This window comes from Heterodontus francisci, chromosome 2, assembly GCF_036365525.1.
Source record: "Heterodontus francisci isolate sHetFra1 chromosome 2, sHetFra1.hap1, whole genome shotgun sequence".
NCBI classification, from domain to species: domain Eukaryota; kingdom Metazoa; phylum Chordata; class Chondrichthyes; order Heterodontiformes; family Heterodontidae; genus Heterodontus; species Heterodontus francisci.
Window position 1 is genome coordinate 16906592 of NC_090372.1, and position 24367 is coordinate 16930958.

General features: G+C 43.3%; 2 protein-coding genes across 5 annotated transcripts in view; one reads left to right on the forward strand and one right to left on the reverse strand.

The window, feature by feature from the left end:
• LOC137382770 (sodium-dependent neutral amino acid transporter B(0)AT3-like) overlaps positions 1–16174 on the forward strand; it is a 53944-nt gene extending 37770 nt beyond the window's left edge. For both annotated transcript variants that reach the window (XM_068055190.1, XM_068055182.1), the window contains 4 exons: positions 6462–6666; positions 9529–9688; positions 11999–12161; positions 15393–16174. In XM_068055190.1, the coding sequence (XP_067911291.1) occupies positions 6462–6666; positions 9529–9688; positions 11999–12161; positions 15393–15578 (714 nt within the window). In that variant the 3' untranslated portion in view covers positions 15579–16174. The remainder of the gene's footprint in view (positions 1–6461; positions 6667–9528; positions 9689–11998; positions 12162–15392) is intronic.
• A 4009-nt stretch (positions 16175–20183) lies between these two features.
• tert (telomerase reverse transcriptase) overlaps positions 20184–24367 on the reverse strand; it is a 57978-nt gene continuing 53794 nt past the window's right edge. For all 3 annotated transcript variants that reach the window (XM_068055207.1, XM_068055216.1, XM_068055200.1), the window contains one exon: positions 20184–20754. The gene's annotated coding sequence lies outside the window, so the exon portion shown is untranslated. The remainder of the gene's footprint in view (positions 20755–24367) is intronic.

The window sequence follows — 24367 nt, forward strand, 5'->3', positions numbered from 1 at the left end:
TCTGGTTCATTTGTCAATTATCTTAAATCTGTGTTCTCTGGTTACCATACTGTGACACTGAAAACAGTTTCTCCTTACTCTATCAAAACCCTTCCTGATTATGAACACCTCTATTAAATTTCCTCTTAATCTTCTCTGCCTTAAGGAGAACCCCAGTTTCTCTAGTTTCACCATGTAACTGAAATCTTTAATGCCTGGTACTGTTCTAATAAATTTTCTCTGCACCCTCTCTAAGGCCTTGGTATCCTTCCTAAAGATTGCTGCCCAGAATTGGACACAATATTCCAGCAGGGGCATAACCAGCGTTTTATAAAGGTTTAACATAACTTCCTTGCATTTGTACTCTATGCCTCTATATATAAAGCCAAGGATCCCGTATGCCTTATTGACAGACCGGCATCTTCAAAGACTTGTGCACATATAGCACTAGGTCTCTCTGTCCCTGCACCCCTTTAAAATTGGACCATTTATTTTATATTGCCTCTCCTCATTCTTGCTACCAAAATGTATCACTTCACACCACTCTGCATTAAATTAAATTTGCCTTTTGTCTGCCCATTTCACCAGTGTTTCTATGTCCTCCTAAAGTCTTTGACTATTTTCCTCACTTTTTAAGTTTTGTGCCATGTGCAAACTTCGAAATTATGCTCCGTATACCCAAGTCCAGATCATTAACAGATATCAAAAAGAGCAGTGCTCCTAATACCAACCCCTGGAGCACATGACTGCATGCTTCCCTCCAGTCTGTAAAACAACTGTTCACCACTACTCTCTGCTTTCTGTACCTTAGCCAATTTCTTATCCATGCAGCCACTGTCCGTTTAATCCCACTGGCTTCCATTTTGCTAATAAGTCTATTACGTGGTATTTTATGGAACAGCTTTTATAAGTCCATATACACAACATCAACTGCACTACCCTCATCAATCCCCTCCACTACTTCATCAAACATCTAGCTCTGGCTCATGAAATGACATTTTGCTTACATCTTGCTGGCTGCAAGGAATCTATATGAAACAGAGCAATTTCATCCCAATCTCAACTCACCCCAATAAATGGCCAGTGCCGTAAGCATGGGTCATGTGAGCTGGCAGTGACACATCAATGCAGAGCTTTTTTTTTATTCATTCATGGGATGTGGGCGTCACTGGCCAGGCCAGCATTTATTGCCCATCCCTAATTGCCCTCGAGAAGGTGAACCGCTGCAGTCCATTTGGGGTAGGTATACTCACAGTGCTGTTAGGAAGGGAGTTCCAGGATTTTGACCCAGCAACAGTGAAGGAACGGCGATATAGTTCCAAGTCAGGATGGAGTGTGACTTGCAAGGGAACTTGCAGGTGGTGGTGTTCCCATGTATTTGCTGCCCTTGTCCTTCTAGTTGGTAGAGGTTGCGGGTTTGGAAGGTGCTGTCTAGTGTTGTTGGAGCTGCACCCATCCAGGCAAGTGGAGAGTATTCCATCACACTCCTGTCATGTGCCTTGTAAATGGTGGACAGGCTTTGAGGAGTTAGGAGGTGAGTTACTCGACTCAGGATTCCTAGCCTCTGACCTGCTCTTGTAGCCATGGTATTTATATGGCTACTCCAGTTCAGTTTCTGGTCAATGGTAGCCACTAGGATGTTGATAGTGGGGGATTCAGCGATGGTAATGCCATTGAATGTCAAGGCGAGATGGTTAAATTCTCTCTTGTTGGAGATGGTCATTGCCTGGCACTTGTGTGGCGCGAATGTTACTTGCCACTTATCAGCCCAAGCCTGGATATTGTCCAGGTCTTGCTGCATTTCTACACGGACTGCTTCAGTATCTGAGGAGTCACGAATGGTGCTGAACATTGTGTAATCATCAGCGAACATCCCCACTTCTGACCTTATGATTGAAGGAAGGTAATTGACGAAGCAGCTGAAGATGGTTGGACCCAGGACACTACCCTGAGGAACTCCTGCAGTGATGTCCTGGAGCTGAGATGATTGACCTCCAACAACCACAACCATCTTCCTTTGCGCTAGGTATGACTCCAGCCAGCGGAGGGTTTTCCCCAGATTCCCATTGACCTCAGTTTTGCTCGGGCTCCTTGATGCCATACTCGGTCAAATGCTGCCTTGATGTCAAGGGCAGTCACTCTCACCTCACCTCTTGAGTTCAGCTCTTTTGTCCATGTTTGAACAAAGGCTGTAATGAGGTCAGGAGCTGAGTGGCCCTGGCAGAACCCAAACTGAGCATCACTGAGCAGGTTATTGCTAAGCAAGTGCCGCTTGATGGCACTGTTGATGACACCTTCCATCACTTCACTGATGATTAAGAGTAGAGTGATAGGGTGGTAATTGGCCGGGTTGGACTTTTCCTGCTTTTTGTGTACAGGACATTCCTGGGCAATTTTCCACATTGCAGAGTAGATGCCAGCATTGTAGCTGTACTGGAACAGCTTGGCTGGGGTGCGGCAAGTTCTGGAGCACAGGTCTTCAGTACTATTGCCGGAATATTGTCAGGGCCCATAGCTTTTGCAGTATCCAGTGCCTTCAGTCGTTTCTTGATATCACGCAGAGTGAATCGAATTGACTGAAGTCTGGCATCTGTGATGCTGGGGACTTCAGGAGGAGGCCGAGATGGATCATCAACTCGGCACTTCTGGCTGAAGAATGTTGCAAATGCTTCAGCCTTATCTTTCGCACTGATGTGCTGGGCTCCCCCATCATTGAGGATGGGGATATTTGTGGAGCCACCTCCTCCAGTTAGTTGTTTAATTGTCCACCACCATTCACGGCTGGATGTGGCAGGACTGCAGAGCTTAGATCTGATCCGTTGGTTATGGAATCGCTTAGCTCTGTCTATCGCATGCTGCTTATGCAGTTTGGCATGCAAGTAGTCCTGGGTTGTAGCTTCACCAGGTTGACACCTCATTTTGACCTATGCCTGGTGCTGCTCCTGGCATGCCCTCTTGCACTCTTCATTGAACCAGGGTTGGTCTCCTGGCTTAATGGTAATGGTAGAGTGGAGGATATGCCAGGCCATGAGGTTACAGATTGTGGTTGAGTACAATTCTGCTGTTGCTGATGGCCCACAGCGCCTCATGGATGCCCAGTTTTGCATTGCTAGATCTGTTCGAAATCTATCCCATTCAGCACGGTGATAGTGCCACACAACATGATGGACGGTATCCTCAATGTGAATGTGGGACTTCGTCTCCACAAGGACTGTGCGGTGGTCACTCCTACCAATACTGTCATGGACAGAAGCATCTGCGGCAGGCAGATTGATGAGGACGAGGTCAAGTCTGTTTTTCCCTTGTGTTGGTTCCCCCACCACCTGCCGCAGACCCAGTCTAGCAGCTATGTCCTTTAGGACTCGGCCAGCTCGGTCAGTAGTGGTGCTACCGAGCCACTCTTGGTGATGGACATTGAAGTCCCCCACCCAGAGTACATTTTGTGCCCTTGCCACCCACAGTGCTTCCTCCAATTGGTGTTCAACATGGAGGAGTACTGAGTCATCAACTGAGGGAGGGTGGTAGGTGGTAATCAGTAGGAGGTTACCTTGCCTGATGCCTTGAGACTTCATGGGGTCCAGAGTCAATGTTGAGGACTCGCAGGGCAACTCCCTCCCTACTGTATACCACAGTTGCAGTTCAGCTACATTGTTAGGCTAGAGTACAAGAAAAAATAGTACAAATAACACCCCTCAACCTGAACATCTAACTGAAATAGCTTCATAAATATAAATTCATAATCAAATAATGAGTTACGTGTCTGATATCATACAAGCTGATGAATGCATTTGAATAGTTTGTGCAATGACTAGAACAAAAATGAATTATGAATAGCAAGAAGCAGGAAATAGGACTGTAATTTAATCCATGGTTTAAGCAATGTCAGAAGACCAATATAAATTATCGTAACCAACCAATTAAGTTACATTACTTGTTTTGTATCTCTCTGACCTTTACCCTGCATATTTTATCTCTCAGTAAAATGAACATTACGCTGATAGTTAGAAATATTCCTGACTCAGACATAACAAAATGCTGACAAGATGCTACTTTTTCCAAAATATAGGTGTGTTTAAAGTAGGAGTTGGAGAGTTGCCTTAGCAATCTGTGAGATAGGGAAAGCAGAGAATGAGAGACAGAGGATCGGTTGAGAGAGATTAGAGTTTGAAAAACAGAGTTAATGTTTCAGGTCTGTGTGACCTTTCATCAGAATTGACAAAAGTTAGAAATGTAATAGATTTTCAGCAAGTGAATGTGGGGGGGTGGGGGTTGGGGGCATAGAAGAACAAAAGGGAAGGTCTGTGATAAGATGAAAGACAGGAGAGATGAAATGACAAAAGAGTTGGTCGTGCAAGGCCAAAGGGAGTGGTAATGGGACAAGTGAAGAAACAAAAGATGTGTCTGGATGAGGTGTAAATGACAGGAAAGCAGTCGTCTGAACACAAAGCAAAGGGATTAAGAAAAGAACAAGGGGTGTGGTAAAAAAAGCGAACCAGCAAAAAAGAACACTAAAATAGAAAAAAAAAAGGGGCAGAGGTTGTGATCAAAAATTGTTGAACTCAGTGTTGAATCCAGAAGCCTGTAAAGTACCCAGTCGAAAGATGAGGTGCTGTTCCTCAAGCTTGCATTGAGCTTCATTGGAACACTGTAACAGGCCAAGGACTGAAAGGTTAGAGTGGGAGCAAGGTAGAGAATTAAAATGATAAATGACAGGAAGCTCACAGTCGCACTTGCAGACTGAACGGAGGTGCCAGTTGTGATGAAATGTCACACAGATCTGAAACGTTAACTGTTTTTCTCTCCACACATGCTGCCTGACCTGCTGAGTATTTTCCTACATTTTCTGTCTTTGTTTTCAGTCAGATTTCCAGCATCTGCAGTATTTTGCTGTTGTGCTGTTGGATTAGAGTTTGAGTTGCACTTAACGTTTGACTTTTCATGTTAGAGAGGAATAGTGGGGAGGATGAGATGTCAGCCTTGGCTCAGTGGCAGCATCTTGCCACTGAAGGAGCAGGTCATATGTTCAAACTGCACTTAAAGCCTTGAACATGCAATGAAGGCTGACAATTCAGTGCAGTATTGAGGAAGTATTTTGGATGAGGTTAAACCACTTTCAGGTAGACATAAGAGATCTCATGATATTATTTGAAGAAGAGCATGGCGTTCTAATGACCTGGTCAATATTTATCCCTCAACCAACATCATTAAAACATTAAATTAAAAGCAAAATACTGCAGAAGCTGGAAATCATTAAAGCATTGTCCTACAGGACAACTGCTTGCCATTGCTAGCCCAGTAAGTATCAGCTATCCATTGGAGAATCTTCTCACTGGGCGTGTTGGGGCCAAATGAAAAGAATCAGTCTCATTTGTGAATTAGCTAGGGGGTGATCAACTTTAACAGTGCCTTGGATTTCTGTGGATCTGTTTGGTTCAGGTATTGGATCAACAGATCTTTAACCCCCAAAATGGGTGGGTTGGCTATGGGTGAGATGTAATAATTTAAAAAGTCTCAAACCCGATCCCAATTCGCCTCCAACCTACCCACTTCCAGGTTTAACAAAGCTGTGGCATGGCATAGGCAGTCAATGTATGCCAAGGAGGCAGGTTGGACTTTCAAATATTATACTGAGACTGGGAGCCTCACATAAAATCTGTTTTACAGGTTTAACCCTGGCCCGCCAGGTTTCCCAGGATTTGGGAAATCTGGCAGCTGAAGGGAGGCGAGGACAGTTCTGAGGAAAAGGTGAGTGCCCCATAGCACTGTTTGTGGGCCTGGGGGAGCAGGAGTGCTGCCACCTCCCTGGCTTACCAAACTGCCTTTTTCCCTGAGATCAGACACCTAATCCAAAAAGACCCCGCCCCACCAACCCTTGGGATTGGGGACCGAATACCCCTCACCCCCGGAATTAGGGATCTGACACTCTGCCTGACAGGGATCTGGCCCCCCACCAGGATCACGGATTGGACCCCACCCCCCAAGATCCGCAAACCTTTGCCCCCATGCTCCTTCCCTTACATTCCCTGCTCCTGCAGCTATGGCCGCCTCCAAAACACCCCCCCACTCCCGACAGGGAGCCAAGCTTGTCAATCAGGTTGGCTTCTGGGAAAGAAATCTGTTCAAAGAAACAACGCACGCTGTGGAATCAAAACACTACAGACTGAAACTACCCTTCCCCAATTACACAATCTTAATAAGACCTCATTTAGAATACTGTGTGCAGCATTGGACTCTATGCTATTGTCAGGATGTTGAGAATACAATGCAGACTCACAAGGATGCTGTCTGGTATGAGGAAATACAAATGCAAAGACTTTGGTCTTTGTTCATTAGAACAAAGGAGCTTATGGCAATCCTTTCGAAGGTGGAGTGTCTTCGTGCAAGGAACAGCCAAAGCTGATGTGAATCATTTTTCTTATTGATTTGCTCATGTAAAATATAAAATGTTTGATAACATTCTTTTTTTTCGTTCTCCTGTTCAGAGTACATCAGGCACTGGACTTGCTTTTATATCTTTTACTGAAGCAATTGTCCGAATGCCTGTTTCTCAGGTTTGGTCCATCCTGTTCTTCATCATGCTGTTTAATCTGGGCCTGTCATCCATGTTTGGCAACATAGAGGGAATTCTTACTCCGTTGTTAGATCTAAAGGTGTTTCCAAAATGTGTTCCTAAAGAAATCATTACAGGTAAATGGTCACTCTCATTGTACGATGCATTGACTACCATTGTGTTACAACTCGCGAGGCTAACTATTGAATAAGGTCATAGCAGTGGCTAATTCCGTAAGCATATTAGCAATTTTTAGCTGCGCCACCATCATTTCCATCCAGTGGGCTTATAAAGTCATTGCCCAGAACACACGCGACTTTCAAAATTGTGCTGTGATCATAACGCAACTCTTTCTCTCATAAGGCAGAGTTAAGAATCTTTCCGCTGCATGGTGGGTGGGTGGAGGGGGTGGGGGTGGGTGTGGCGGGGGTGGTGGCGAGTGTGGGTGGGTGTGGGGGGGAACATTTCCAGTGGAAGGATTTAAAAGGAAAGTGATGTGGTGGAAAATTTCCAAAATCGGGATGGTCCGGCAAAAGGTAAATAAAGCTAATAAAACTAGTAGAAGAGTCAGCTTGACTCAGGTTATGGATTCAAGCCCCAATCCCAAACACAAGCACATAATCTGGGTTAATACTTCAGTAAAGTACTGAGAGATTGTGGTATTGTTAGATGAGATGCTAAACTGTAATGGTGGACGTAAACGATCCTATTACACGGTTTAAAGAGCAGCACGGCGTTCTCTCCTCAACCATCACCCCCAAAAATAGATTAACTGATCATTCATCTTATTGCTGTAAACTGACTACCATTTTTTTGCCTATAAAACAACTGACTGTGAAGTGCTTTGGAATGTTCTGGGGATTTAATAGTTGCTATATAAATGAAAGTTCTTCCTTCTACTAGTTTTTCCCATACTTCTAGAGGTGATGTTGCAGTCTGTTGGAGAGCAGCATGACTGTGCCCTGTAATTCCATCCATGGTGACTTGCCTGTCTTACTTAAACCATCAGAGGAGTTTCTGAGCAAGGAGAAGGAGCTTCTTTATAACAGGAACAGAGGATTGGCCACGCTCCCACTCCTCCCTACAGCCAGTTGCAGAGAAAACCCTGGAAGCAGGTCATTCACCCTGATACAAGTTTCATGTCTGCCTTAGATATTGTCTTGGGTGCAGTGGTGCTGATTACTCCCGTAAGTGGTCTGAGGGTCTTATATTCAGGAGTGTGCCTATGCTGTCCAACATTCCAGTTATATGATAGCGTAAGCTCAGGGTGTAACATACTGGTGATTCTAACTGGGTATCATGGGGTAGAAATTGCCATACATCTCACATGTTTTTGGGATGTCACCAAGTCCAATACAGCAGCTGACATTCCATACCAGTGGTGCACTAGAAATGTACACAATGCAGCTTGATAGGTGTCCATGGTGACAATACAGGCATCATTGAAATATAAGGTTCTTATCCTGAATTAGCTTCTTTCAGTTAAATTGGCACCGCTGCACATCTGAACAACTAGGGGGAGCTTTTCCAGGCCCATGGGGGCAGTTTTGGAGGGGGGAGCGCGATTGAGGGGGGAGGGGGGCGGGAAGGAAATTAGAAAAAATGCTGGCGGACAGCTATCCTGAAGTGTTCCCACCTTCTCCCACTTTTCCCAGGGGCGGGTTGCGTGCCCTGGCGGCCATTTGCTTGGCCGTGGCAGGAACCTGTTAAGAAGCCAATTAAGATGGATTTTCCCAGCAAAAACCCTCTTTTCCAACAGCGGAATAGTCTCACACTGTGTCCCCAACCCAGCAGTGAGGAGAAGGCACAGCAGGACGGACTGCCTCAGTGAAACTGAGAAGCTGTGAAGGCTTTGATCATTATACTGCCAATTGCCAGGAAGGCACTTCATCTGACCAGCACTTCACCTACCCTTAGCTGCACTTCCTTGCTGCCAACTTTCAGAGTGGCAAGGGAGCAGCTTTATGCAGCCACACCACTGCTGAGCATCAAGGCATGGGGCTTTCCCATGCAACATGCTCCAGTGCAGCACCAGCTGCCTACTTCGCATCAGATGCCCCTCCATAGAACAGAAGGAGTGGGCACTGAGTTACGGGTGGAAGGAGGCCAGATCCCCAACAAAGGTTCTGCAGGCAATGGACCAGTTATCCCAACATGTGAGAACACCTGAGCCTCAGGAGGCTTAGGGTCTGACCACAGCTTGCTGCTGACATCTGCATCCTCATGCTGCCTGACCACCTTCATGGCGGACCAGGCGGCCATGCGTTGCCAGTGCCTGACAAGAGGTCTTCCTCTGAAGGCCCACGCCTCCCCTGTTCCCCACCCCCACCACCGCGTGTCTGTGACACTCACTTCTCCTGCAAGGAGAGTAAATAGGGAGGTGGGGGTTTTAGGAATGTTCAGAGGCGTGAAGGACCCCATTTGTGGAGGCAAGGGTGTGAGAGGGCACTAGGTTGAGGGTGAGTGTTGGCTGCTCAGATGGGGATGTGAGGTACGTGCAGAGAGAGGAATGAGTTGAGCGGCAAGGTGTGTAGCCCTGCTGTGCAGGAGATTGTCGGTGCCTTTGGATATGCCTCTGAGAATGGGCCAAGAACCAATTACTACCCCCTTACATTTTATCAGTAAAATTACAATGCTGTTCATTATATAAGCAGAGTGCTGGTTTCACAATCCCAGCCACTGCCAATGTTACTCCTACACAGCTGCAGGGAGTCTATACGGCTCTACTCTAAGTCAAAACTCATTGAAATTGAGCATTGAATCAGCCACAATGACTCATCGGGGGTGAACTTCCACAGAGAATTTCCTGATCAATCATGGAAACTGTTTATGATGTTTTTCCAGGATTTCTTTGGCTTTTCCGCCAAAGTTATGACCATTGAGAGAACATGCGCAAAACTTCACCCCATCTGATTTAGGTTGTTCCCTTACTCTGTAGGTGTATTACTTAGAAAAATGGTTTGTCAAAAACTAATCAATTGTTTTTGTCTTTTCTTTAGCCATAATATGTCTGGTGTCCTTTTTGATAGCGCTCATTTTCACTACAGCATCTGGGAATTACTGGCTGACCATTTTTGACAATTACGGAACTGCTCTTCCTCTACTGATCATTGCCTTCTTTGAGCTGATTGGGGTTATTTATGTATACGGAATTAATAAGTAAGTAACAAACTTTAGAATAACTATTTACCCACTGCCTTGGATGGTGTTCCTGAATCATGATCTTTGGTTTTTTGTTCTTGTTCGAAATGTTTATTTTATTCCATTCTCCTTAAACCTCCTTCTGCTGGAATAAATGTCAGAATAATATCATTTCATCATTAGTTTCTTAAATCTCTTATTGGCTCCAGACTGCCCTGGATCCATCCTTGAGCAAGCACTTAGAAACGTCCCATTGTAACTTACCCTACATTTCTTAGCGCTTCACCCTGTTAAATTTGCCAATGTCTGAACTCACCTTGCGAAAACCATGAATACTGGAGATCTAAAATAGAAATTGAAAATACTGAAAAGGCACAACCGAAAGAGGGGGATAGTTTAACATCTTCGATGTAGCTCCTTCGGGAAACCCTGACTCAGAGGCGAAACACTAACCCAGGAACAACAGTAGCTGACTAATGTCGAGAGTGAGAAAAGACCTTATGCTTGCTCCATCCAATCATAGAATCATCGAACAGTACAGCACAGAAGGAGGCCATTCAGCCCAAGTCTGTGCTGGCTCTTTTGAAGAGCAAGCCAGTTATTTCCACTCTCCCGCTCTTTCCCCATATCCCTGCAAGTTATACTTCAATTATTTATCCAATTCCATTCTGAAAGCTACTATTGAATCTGTATCCACCGCCCTATCAGACAGTACATTCCAAATCCTAACCACTCGTGTATGAGAAAGCTTTCCCTCGTGCCGTCTTTGATTCTTTCAGCAATCACCTTAAATCAGTGCCCTCTGGTTATTGACCCCTCAGCCATTGGAAAGTTTTGCTATATTTAGTCTATCTAAACCCTTGATAGATGTATGTAAAATCATGAAGTCTCCTCTTAGCCTTTGCTGCTGTAAGGAGAACAACCCCAGATTCTCCCGTTTATACACATAACTGTAATCCCTAATCGCTGGAACCATTCTAATAAATATCTTCTGTATCCTCTCCAAAGCCTTCACTTCTTTTCTATAGTGTGGTGCCCATAATTGGACACAATACACCAGTTGGGGCCAAACTAGTGTTTTATATAGGTTTTGCATAACTTTCTGGCTTTTGTATTCTATTCCCATAAATTTTATTAATTGCTTTGTCAAATTGCCCTGCCACCTTCAAAGATTTGTGCACAGACACCTCCAGATCTCTCTCTTCCTGCACCTCTATTAAAATAGTACCATTTAGCATATATCGTCTCTCCTCATTCATCCTACCAGTATGTATCATCTCACATTTTTCTGCTTTGAATTTCATCTTCCATGTATCCACACATTCCACTAGCCTGTCTATGTTCTCTGAAGTCTATTACTAACTTCCTCAGTGCTTATTACACTTTCAAGTTTCATGTCATCTCCACATTTCAAAATGATACCCTGTACCCCCAAGTCCAAGTCATTAATGTATATCAAAAACAGCAGTATTCCTAGTTCTGAACCTCAGGGAATCCCAGTGTATGCCTCCCACCAATTTGAAAAACAGCCCATTCAGCACAACACTGTTTCCTATATCTTAGCCAATGTTGTATCCATGCTGTCATCACCCCTTTCATCAATTGACCTCAATTTTACTAACAAACCTAATACGTGGTACTTTATCAAATGCCTTTTGAAAGTCCATATACACATCAATTGCACTGCCTACATTGACCCTCTCTATTACCTCATAAAAACCCTCAATCAAGTTAATCAAATACAATATGCCCTTAATGTATTTTCATTTATTAGTTCATGCTTGTCCAATTGGCTGTTAATTTTCTCCTGGATTGCTACTTCTAAAAGCTTCCCTTCCACTAATGTTAAACTGACAGGTCTGTAATTGCCAGCTTTATCCTTTTCCTCCTTTTTGAACAAGGGGGTAACATTTGCAATCTTCCAGTACTTTAGCAGCACCTCTGCAACCAGCAGTTCCTGAATTTCATCCCTCTCTTCCCTCAGAAACTGAGGATGCATCCCAAAAAATAAATGGAAACATGGCAGGACTCATCCAAAATCTCCATGTATATTTTTTTTATTGCAGATTAAACCACTGGTTCCATAATTTAAGGATTCTCCAAGTTCCTTCCCCTTTCTCTCCTGAAAGAAAATCAAGCAATAGTGGTAATTTACATCATTGCTCACCATGTAGGGAACTGTGGTTACAACCAAGTATTCTACCTCTGTTAACTGGTTGTGCTGTTACATTAAATATATAACATACTTATCTGAACAGGACAGTTATTATTTTTAATTTGAACTTGTACTAAAGACATGACTTGAACGTTACATTTTCTTTTCCTCAGATTTTGTGATGATTTGGAATTTATGACTGGTCGGAGACCCAACCTTTACTGGCACGTGACCTGGAGATTTATCAGCCCTTTACTTCTGTTTTCAGTCTTTGTGGCCTATGTTGCTATTGAAGTTCAGCATCGCTTATCGTACGAGGCATGGAATCCCAACTATGTATGTATATACATATTGAAATACCTACTGCACTTGGCAGTAGCTATTTCTTAATTTTTCCATGAAGTATTCTTTTAAATTAGATCATATTTAGTTTACTATTATTTCCACAAATGACATCATTGGTTTGAATACTGGAAGGTATATTGGGTAACATAATGGCAACTGGTTTCATCAAGCACAAAAAGCCTGTGGAATTTGTGTTGGGGTACTAATGAGACATTATATTGTCTAAAGAACATTCTAGCAACCCTGATTCAGTGAGTTATCACTAACTGTGCCTGCGAGGAACTCATGGATTTCTTTCCTTAAGATTGATATCTTCCCTGTAGCTGTCACTTTAGCTCCAATCTTCTGTCGCCCTGCAGATTCTCAACCAACCTCTCAAAGCTCACTTCTTGCATCAGAAACACTCCCCACTCCTTCAATCTCCTTTCCACTAAACTCTCGACCATTCGACTACCTTATCTTGTTAATAGTGCTCTTGTTCAGTCTGCAATCCTCCTCTTTACAAAACACTAATCAACATCCTGGTCCTCAAAAAAAAAATCCATCATCTTCAACTATCACCTTATCTTTACCTCCCTAAGGTCCTCAAATGTGTCAATGCCATCCTTTCTCAATGTCCCAGTCTCCCAAAAGTCTATTTGAATCCTTCAATCTGTCTCCTACTGTCTCACAGCACAGAGCCTACCCTAGCCAAAGTCATGACTGACCTCAATGAGATATCCCTCCCTCGTCCTGATCTTCTCCACACCATCATCCTCCATCGCTTTTTCCTCTGCTGTACAGTTAAGTGGGACTGCCCTCATGGGCTCCTACTCCTACCTATCCAAACACAGGTAACGCATTTCCAGGTAAGGTTTGTCCTCTCACCCTCACACAGACACCTTCAGAGTACCACAAGATAATTCTAATCCTTTTCCTTTTCCTGATCTACGTGGCTGTGGAAATCAGCTTCTATCTGTATGCGGATGAGACTCAGGTCCATCTCTTCATTTAACCTGACAACCATTTCTATTCTGTCAGACAGCACGTCCAATGGCAATTCATGGATAAGCCAAAATTAGAGACACCAGTATTATGGTTTTTGATCTCCACCACAAACTCCACAGTTATTTCTGAGCCAGTTCAAATTGAACCAGAGCATGCAAAATCATGGAATCTTGTTTGACCCAGAGCCTGGTTTCAAACCCCACATCACATCCATCACCAAGACTTCCATAACACTGTGTGCCTCCACCCTATCTCAACCACATCACCATTGAAACCATTATCCACTCTTTAGTCTCGACTTCATTTCTCCAGTGTCTTCCTTTCTGGCCTTCCATCCTTCATCATATGTCCAGAACTGAGACAACCTGTCCTCGCCCACCATACTCACTACTCCCCAACACTTCAAATTATTCTCATTTTCAAATTGGCCAGATCCTCGGCCCAGCTTATTTGTGCAACCTCCAACCTAATATCCCCTGCAACACCTTTTGGTCTCTCCTGATCAATAGCCAAGATTAAAATTTCCCATTGATGTGTTTTTTTAATCAGCCTCTTGGATCTGCATGTACGTACATTCCCTGTTCAAAGTTAAAGAATTTTAAAGCGCAGTAGGCAGCCATTCTGCCCATCATGCCTGTGTTAGCTCTTTGAAAGTGTTACCCAATGAATCCTTGGCTCTTTCCCCACAGGCCTGCAGTTTTCTTTCTGAAGAATAAATACAATTTCCTTTTCAAAATTACTATTGAATCTAAATGCAGTTGAATCAAATTCCACCACCCTTTCAGGCAGTGCATTCCAGATCACAGCAACTTGCTGTGTAAAAATAATACATAACAACGTATATTTACATGGTATTTGCAGTGTAGAAAATTTCCGAAAGCACTTCAGAGCACTGCAAAAAAATAAATGGAGAAAGGAACAGATGCTGAGCCATGGAGGGAGTGTTAAAAGAGGTGACCAAAACATGATTGGAAAGATGGCTTATGAGAAGGATTTTAGAAGACTCAGAAGCAGAGAGGTGGAAGAGCTTAGGGTTGGATTTCCAGCGAGCAGCACTGAGGTGACTGAAGGCTTTGCCACCAATAGCAGGACATAGGGAGGAGGGGAGGAGTGTGGAAAGATGGAGAATGATTTAGGGTCCAGGTACCTGCATCAGGAAAAGCTGGCTCGCTGATTGAATAAGCTTAATGGGATGCTGGGCTTCATCACATGAGGTACTGAATAGAAGAACAAGTAAATACTGCTGTACGTATGAGGCAGAATCTTCTGCACTCTGAAAAATTTTGGGAGTTGGGACCATTTATGGGTCCCGACTCCGCGTGGGTCAGAGCTGTGGTGGGGGGAGGGGGGGAGTCTTCAGGGAGGCAGCCAATGGAGAGGCCGCCTCCACATTCGCTGTCCAATTAAGGAAAGTGAGTGGGTTCCTGAGGCGGGAGGCCTAATCAGAGGGCCTGCAGCACTGGATGCTGCTGAAGCAGATGGGGGAGTGTGACGGCACCACTAAATGGAGGTGCCCTTTGAAGCCTGCCTCAGAGTTAAAAATTCAGAAGGGCCACACATCTTAGTGTCATCAGTGTGGAGGGGAAACCAACTCAGTGGGGGAGGGGGAGGAGGGTGCTGTTCTGATGCCTTGCTGGGGCAGAGAAGATTCCACCCATGGAGTGTTTATCAGATCTCATTTGGAACATCACTTTAGTAATCACTTAGAGAAGTCCAGCGGTGGGTCACCAGACTGATATCCAGGAAGCGAATTCATAGCTATGATGAGACAGAGTAAACTTAGTTTTATTCCCTTGATCTGAGTAGGCTCAGAGTGAGGTGCTTAAAGTAATGGAGGGAAGTGTAGAAGGCAAATGATTCTTCCTTTCTTTGGAAGAATCCAGAAACTAGGGGATATAATGTTAGGATTTGAACTAAGCATGTAAAAAAAAAATTCCTGAGAAAAAATTCCTCACACAAAGAATAGTGAGAACACACAGAGAAGAAGGCTGTAGACACAGACACCTGAGGCTTAAAATGGAGGTAGATACTTGTGAAGTGAAGGTGTTGAGAGATATAGAGAAAGGTCAGGGCAAGGGTTTTTAAAAGAATTTCCAAGGCTAACAAAATGACAGTCGGCTTGGTGGGCCAACAAGTCTGCTGCTGTTTCTGGAAACAGAGTAATTAAAATATTTGCATCCAAAATACAAGAGTTTCAAAATGAAATATTTCTAACAATTTATTTTAAACCAACAGGTAGAGTTCCCGAAGAAAGAAGAGAAGGATTATACAAGCTGGGTGGTATTTATCTGTGTGTTCCTGGTCACTCTACCCTCCATGTTTATCCCGCTTACTGCTCTCTATCATCTCATCAGATCTAAATTCAGAAGACACAGGAAAAGAGCAGAGAATCCCTGTGACAACATAGCTTTTCAACTATAAAGGATTCCATGTACTGTAGAAACTCCGATTTGTATTTATCCTCCTTTGCGCTTTTGTGAAGGAACCGTTTTTGCTCAGTAATAAACACCATTCATTTGCTAGTTAGCTATTATTCAGTTAATTTATACTGAACACCTGCCCAGCAGAATTAGGGTGTTGTGATCTTAAAATCTCAGTGCTGCATTTACCACCCTGTTGCCACCTGCTGCCATTTAGCTCAGGGCCTTCAGCCGCATCTAATTTAACCCTTCGAATTCAGGTCAAGATGTGCTAGTGGTTATTTAAAATGTTTCAGCTTTCCTTCCCCACGACACTGCTTTGTATTGCAGACAAGAATTACACTTATACCAATTATCTCATTGGCTGGCGCACCCAAAATGATTTATAATGATTAAACTATTTTTCAGTTCATGTTAATATTTATTACATTTCTTTGCTAAAATATTATTTTTTAAAAATGGTATCCAGGCTGCTACTGATCTCAATTTTAAAGAATGTATTGTATTCTGCTTGGAATGTGAAATGACGGAACATTTCAGGATATTGTGAAATGAAAATACTGGAATTTAGACTAATGAAAAATCTGAAGAAAAATATTGCCAGTTTCCTCATTAATCATTTTCAAAAAAATCCTGTTGTCATTCTTGGCAACACTGACTGGTAATTCTTACACAGTGTCCGGACGCTAACTACGAAAATATTCAGGTGGTGTTTCTGGATAAGAAGACATACGGAAACAGAAACATTCCTGAAGTCGAGTTCTCATCTACATGAAAAGGGTCAGGGAGATAAATTCTTCAATGCGCCTGGTCCGGATCACAAAGGTGACAACATGCACCCAAACCCGGAGGCCCTTGGCCAGCCCCTAATTGGACCTTGAGCCTCATTAATATTAATTGGGTGCCTACCGCACTTCCAGAGGGAGCTTGCCCATTTGAAGAAATAAATGTTTTCCCCCAAGAAGGTGGGGGTGGAGTGGCAATGGGAGGGGGAGTGATGGGATACTGTGCAGACAGGGAAGAACTACTACACCTCCTGGCTCCATCGCAATTTTTTTTTTGAACAAAAACTTATCTTTCAGTTGCAGTCGGTCAGTGACCACTTAAAAATAGCAAAACATAACGGGGAACAAAACAACGCAGGCTGCCATTCATAGCCCATTTACAGTGGGCACCCACTTGGCAGAGTCAAGACACTTCTTTTAGATAAACCAGGCAAGGTTAATGTTCGGCACCTGCCTGCCAGAGGTGGGAGGCAGAAAATTGCAGCAATGGGTGCTGGGTCCAAAGGATTGGCAGTGCCCTTCCCCAAAAGAGCACACAAATATGCCCACTTTTATACAGGTGAGGAGATAAAAACTTTTCATATTGAATGTCTCAGCCATGACCTTGGCCTTTCTGATGATAGGTCACAGACCTGAAACATTAACTCTGTTTCTCTCTCCACAGTTGCTGCCAGACCTGCTGAGTATTGTTTTTACTTCTTGGCTTAAATCAGTCCTGTTTGCAGGCATAGCGGACTTGGGCAGGAAAATGGACATGCTGTGATCTGGATTCCAATGGTCTATGTATAGGCGCATCAATGTGATTCTGGAGTCACAGTGAGCCACAAAAGTAAAAAGATAGATATAATGAGAATAAAGGTAGGATGGGACATTAGGTGATACAACATAACTAAATAAGCTACGTTAAGAATATTCAATGCTGTCTGTCATCTAATAGAAAAAATATTTCCAAATTTGGTGCACCAATCACAATTTGAAAGCAGACATGGTTGGGATACAACATTGGGATTTATACATTCTCTTCCAGCTTGGCATTTTACACCTGCTGTGCCCTTCACCAAAATCCAGAGATGAAACAAGTCACATGTAGAAATAAAAAGCAAAATATTGCAGATGTTGGAAGTCTGAAATGCTCAAATTTTGCTGCCAAAATAAAGGCACGTTTAATGACACTCATCGCTATTAATGTGTTAATCTTCCACTGACTTTTGGGAAGGAAGAGATAGTCCATGAATTGTGAATTGTCAGATGTTGCTGATAATTTGCGCCACTCCACCAATACCCTTGCAAAGACCGCAGCTCGCCATAAACCTCCCCGTGACTTTCAGCTGTGAGGGTCAGTTGTGGCTCAGTTGGTAGCACTCATTATCTCTGATTCAGAAGGTTGTGGGTTCAAGTCCCACCCCAAGACTTGAGTACAAAAATCAAGGCTAACACTCCAGTACTGAGGGAGTGCTGCACTGTTGGAGTTGCTGTCTTTTGGATGAGACATTAAACCAAGGCCCTGTCAGTCTTCTCAACTGGATGTAAAAGATCCCATGGCACTATTTTGAAGAGTAGGCGAGTTATCCCCAGTGTGCAGGCCAATCCTTCTCCCTCAATCAACATCACAATAACAGATTATCTGCTCATTATCACATTGCAGTTTGTGGGACTTGCTTTGTGCAATATGGCTGCCACTTTTCATACATTACAACAAAGTCTACACTTCAAAAGTACTCCATTGGCTGTAAAGTGCTTTGAAAGGCGCTATATAAATGCAAGTCTTTTTTCCCCAAGAAATTTCTGCATTTGCACTTCCCAATTAAACTTGCTGCAGAAAGTTAAGGCCAGTACTTAACAGCATACGTATCTTTTTAAAGACGGCTAGATAGGGGTCAATTGAAGTCATTTAGTCTCATTCCTAAATGTAGTAAATTAATCTTAGAGTTTTTTAAACTTTAACTTTTAAAAAATTTATTTCTTTTCCATTCTCTTTTCCCCCCACCCCACCCCCTCCTCCTCTTCATCCCGTCTTGCTTTCCCTCCCTCTCTTTCTAGACTTGATTTCACTCAATTCACCCTACTTCCTTCTCTGGTGTTCCTCTGTTTCAGTCTCAATCCTTAAATTGCATTGGTTAGGGAGTAAGACCATTGAACCCATCATTCACCAAGGTTCCAGATATCCCAATGCCTTCACACTTTCAGAAAGTTAGAAAGTTACAAAGCAAACATTTATCAAGCTGAAGGGGGAGGAAAAGCATCCAACTAACCCAGGATGCCTTGAGATGCCTCACTCCAGCAAAATCTGGGTCAGTATTTCAGAATCACAGAATTGTTACATGCAGAAGGATGTAACAGCCCATCGTGTCTGCACCAGTTCTCCGAATGAGCATTTCACCTAATGCCATTTCCTCGCCTTCTCCCCGTAATCCTGCACATTCTTCCTCTTCAGGTAACAGTCTAATTCCCTTTTGAATGCCTCGATTGAAGCTGCTTCCACCACACTCTCAGGCAGTGCATTCCAGATCTTAACCACTCGTGGTGTGAAGAAGTTTTTCCTCGTGTCACTTTTGCTTCTTTTGCCAATCACTTTAAATCTGTGCCCTCTCGTTCTCAGGTACGGATTCAGTCTCCAGAACCAAGACAGAAAGACATCTTATAAACACAGGCAGGCCCAGAGAGGATTCATGAGTCAAATGATATAGCACATCTTACATAAAATCATTTTTCAATTACATACTCTCGAATTCGTACTTTAGTTTGCTTTTTGTAAAACTGCTTCACCTCTCCTCCTCGAAGGCCTTTTTACAATCCACCTCTTTCACCCCTCCAAATATCTCCTTCATTGTCTCAGTATCCATTTTTGCCCAATTCCCTTCTGTGAAAAGGCTCAGGACATTTTTCTACATTAAGTGAAAGTTGTTAATTTGAAAAAATTGTAATTATCTATGCCTATTTCAGAATAGAGTAATGCATGATCCATGATCACGTTTGGTTTTTGATTTAGTGAGAAGAAAAATACATCAAATTTATCAAGTCCCATAAAGACTTTGGAAGACAGCCCAATTGTGGTCACTAATTCAATCTTACCACAGCGAGGACAACTGACTCCTCACAATCAAGGATGATAAAAAAAATTCTGGGTTAACATGTTGGAAAGTTTCAAAAGTGCAGTGATCATTCAAAATCATTTCATACTGTGACTGATGTGCTGTACGACCTTGATGTGACTGCCAAATACAGTTAAAGATCACATTTATTTACACTGCCATTCTAGGACAGTAAACATGACATAAACACCCACATACTGAAAAGTCCAAAGGTGCCAGAGTTTCCAATCAACACATTCTGTAGTTGAAACCTCGGAGCATTGCATGAGTTCCTCTCATACATGGACCATAAACAAATCATATTATCTTCAAAACAGATCAACAACCAATTACAGTTCATTCCTGCGATTGTTTTTCTCCTAATATTTAATACTGGCAGCTATTATCGCGGTTCATTAAAACTGTGGCAAAGAGAACCCCTCATTGAGGATTATCTAGAACAGTGACAATTCCCCCAAAAGACTGGCCAGTCCACCAAAGAAACCAAGGTTGAATTTACATAGAGGTTCTCTCACTCATCTGCTGAACTATGAGGGAGGAATTGCAGAACCTCCAGAAAATGACAAACATTGATCAGGGCATTTTTCTGGGATCTCTGTAACTCTCACCGAGGCGATGATAGCCCAACACGACAACCCCCCCCCCCCCCCCCCTTTTAAATCCACCCCACAGACTTTCAAAAAAAAACACAACTGAAATTGCCCCATAGCACTTAGGTAAAGCCTTGTGTAAGTGGAGCTAATTCAGGTTATCTCTGCACTCGTTATCAGCTAACCAGGCATTAACTAGCACTTTATCAAGTTTCAAAACACAGGTCATGGAAGATCCAACAGGTTTACTTTTACAAAACTGCTGACAGCTGTTCCAAAGAGCAATTATGCTTTCATGGAAAAGACACAAGGTACATTTATTGCCCCAATGCAGTTTTATTGAAATTCATCCATTTGGACCAACTCAACCTTGGATGAATAAGTGGCACCCAGCCTTAATGTTGGTAAGCATATCTGTTCAAATAGGCATAGCCTAACTGGGAAATGACACTGTTAAGATTCTTTTTATGTTGGTTTGTTACATTATCAATGCAAGTTTATTAATATTCTTCTGCAAACATTACTTAATCATTTATCAAGGGCACGAATATAGCAACAATCAACAAGCACAATGTACATTATAAAATATTGTAAACAGCAGGGTTGAGATAACAGTTTATAGTCCGCAAAAGGTAATGGCAAGGTGTCAATAATGTCAGCTCAACTTGTTGGTTAAACTCTTGACTTCCCAGCATCCATTACTGTTCTTCCTATCAACAGGAATAAAAAAAAGGGACTGTGAATTGATTAAAGTGCATGAAGCATGCAGAAATGAGTGTGCTTTAATGAATTAACATTTCAACAACATATGATTCAAGCAATTTTTGTTGCTATCTAATAGGATGCTAGGGAATGGGTGCATAGCATTCATTGGGACAGGGGAAAAAGTAGAACAGCCAGACGTCATGGTCCATGTTAGGAAGGGACAGGGTTGAGGTCCTGTAGGCAGAATTTCAGGAGCTAGGGAGGAAGTTAAACAGTCAGACCTCAATAGGTAATAACTTTGGGATTACTCCCAGAGCCATGTGCTAGTGAGTATAGGAGCATAAGATAAGACAGGTTAAAACATAGCTGGAGAAATGGTGAGGGAGGCAGGGCTTCAGATTCCTGGGGCATTGGGACCAGTTCAGGGGCAGGAGGGGCCTGTACAAAATGGACAGGTTGCACCTCAACAGGACTGGGACCAATGTCCTTGTGGGGAGGTCAATTAACACCATGTGGGAAGGTTTAAACAAATTTGTCAGAGCAAGGGGCACCAGGATGAAGAGTTGGAGAGCGGTCTGGGAGAGACAAACAGCATAACAGTAGTTCAGAAACAGGGGGATCAGACAGGGGGAATGCTCAGCAGATTAGGATGAGTTTGGAGTGCACGTGCATGAATGCATGGAGCACGGTAATAAGGGTTGGTGAGCTGCAGGCATGAATTGCCACATGGGATTACAATATGGTGGCAATAGCAGAGACCTGGCTAAAACAATAGGAGGATTGGTTAACTTAATATTCCTGGCTACCAGGAAACAGAGTGCAAAAAAAGTAGAGGGATGGGGTGGCACTCTTGATCAAAGATACTGTTGCAGCACTAGAAAAGATGATGCACTTGCGGGTTCAAAGACAGAATCTTGTTAGAATTAAGGAAGAATAGAGGAACAGCAGTGCTGCTGGGTGTATAGAGTGGAAAGGAGATAGAGGAGAAAATTTACAACAAGCTTCAGAAATATGCAAGAACTATAGAGTGGTGATAGTGGTGGGACTTCAATGATCCTAATATAGACTGAGGAAATAACAGTTTAAAGGGCAAAGGAGAGAGAAATTGCTGAAATGTGTACGAGAGCTTTCTTGATCAGTATGTTTAAAGCCCAAGGTGAAAGGAAGCAGTATTGATCTGGTTTTGGGGAATGAGTGGGGCAAGTCGAGGATGTTTCAGTAGGGGAGAATTTGGGAAAGAGTGTTACAATATTTTAGGTTAACGGGGGTAGGTGGAAATGCGGAGTAATCAGTTCAGCCATGAACTTAATGAATGGCAGAGCAGGCTCAAAGGGCCGAGTGGCCTACTCCTGCTCCTAATTCGTATGTAATATTATTAGGTTCAAAGTAATTATGGACAGGGGCAAGGAACAATCAAATGTGAAAATACTCAACTGGAGGAGGGTTAATTTCAATGAGTTGAAAGGGGATCTGGCCCAGGTGGGTTGAAAACAAAGATTGGAAGGTAAAACTACAAATGAGCACTGGGAAGCTTTCAAAGAGATAGTTCGGGGTACAGACTAGATACATTCCCACAAGGGAAATGTAGAAGTATCTGAAGCTAGAGCTCCCTAGATGACTAAAGATATAGAGAATAAAATGAAATAGAAAAAGGAGTCTTATGTTAAACAAACATTCAGTTCATAATACAGTAAAAAACTGCAGAAAGTACACAGGAGAACTGATAAAGGAAATAAAAGGGGCAAAAAGCAGGTACAAATTAGATCAGTAGTTAACATAAAGGGGAACTCAAAAACATTCTATAAACATATAAATAGTGACAGGATAGGCAAAAGAAGGATGGGGCCTATTCGGAAACAAAAATTAGATCTTCTTGTGGAGGCGGAGTTTATGGCTGAGGTATTAAGTGAGTACTTTGTATCTGTCTTCACTAAAGAGGACACTGCCAATGTCACAGTAAAGGAGGAGCTAGTAGAGAAATTAGAGAGGATAGAAATAGATATGAGATACTTAAAAGCTTGGAATTGCTCAAAGTAGAGAAGTCACCCAGTTTGGATGGTATGCATTCTAGGCTGCTGTCCTCAGATATGTGCAAATGTTATACTCTGCATAAAAGGGGATAAACCCTGTCAACTACAGCCCAGTCAGCTTAACGTCAGTGGTGGGGAAACTCTTAGAGACAATAATCTGAGACAAAATTAATTGTCCCTTGGATTAATAAATGACAGCCAGCACAGATCTGTTGAAGGCAAATTGTGTTTCATTAATTCCCAATTGGCTTCTTTAATGAAGTAACAGAAAGGGTTGATGAAGGTAGTGCAGTTAATATTGTTTATATGGATTTTCAGAAGGCATTTGATAAAGCACCACTTGTTATCGAAACTGAAGCCGATGGGATTAAAGGACAACGGCAGCTTGAGAGACAGAAAGGATATTACACGTGGGGGCTCATTTAAATGGAGGGGGTGGAACGGCCGCCCTCAATGACGTAGAGGGGGCGGCTGCTGGCAATGGTGTCCAGCGTCACTGCCATTTTTAAAGGGCTTCAAGCCCTTAGATGAAATTTCAATGCTTAAAGGGACTGGTTTGTTAACAAATTTAAATAAAGATCTGTTCACACCTGCAATCCTCTCTCCCACCCCCCCCCAATGAATAAACAGTTTTTTGCGCGATCACTCCCAAAAAAATGAGTTCTCACTCACGACCTTTCCGCCACCACCCCCCCCCCCCACCCCGAACTTTATTCCCTTTGACGCTAAGCCCCTTCCCACCATCCCCACAGCCAATAAGAAATGATTTTCCCGTTCCACCACCCCTCCCCAGTCCCGGCCCTGATAATTTCAGTCCTTCCCCCGTCCCGGCCCTGATAATTTCAGTCCTTCCCCCGTCCCGGCCCTGATAATTTCAGTCCTTCCCCCGTCCCGGCCCTGATAATTTCAGTCCTTCCCCCGTCCCGGCCCTGATAACTTCAGTCCTTCCCCCGTCCCGGCCCTGATAATTTCAGTCCTCCCCCCTCCCCACCAGTGTCTCACCTCGGAACTCCATACAGAGTTTTGAAGGTGCGCAAGTTGCGGCCGGCGGCTGTAAAATCGGCCTGGGACGGCCGCCGGGAGCGGGTAGGGCAATTTGCATTTAATTTAAACGAAGTTGATCATTTAAATGAAGGCCCTGCTGTGCCGCACCAAGGCCTTGCTGTCGGCGGTAATATGCGGCGAGGCCTTCCGGGGTCATGGGTCATGGCGGGCCGCTCCCACAAGTATTTTACAGGCCTCCCCGCCATGATCTACGACACAAGGGGCTGGTAAAATCCAGCCCATAGAATGCAAAAGCAAGGAAGTTATACAAATCATTTTTAAATCACTGGTTAGACTCCAGATGGAGTGTATTGTGTCCATTCTGGGCACCACATTTTAGTAAGGATGTCAAGACCTTGGAGAGAGTGCAGAGGAGATTTACTAGAATAATGCATTACTTCAATTAAGTAGAGAGAATAGAGAAGCTGGGCTTGTTCTTCCTCGAGCAGAGAAAGATAAGGGGTGATTTAATAGAGGTGTTCAAAACTATGAAAGTTTTATCATTAATTTCTCTATCAAAACCTACTTCCAGTGGCAGATGGGT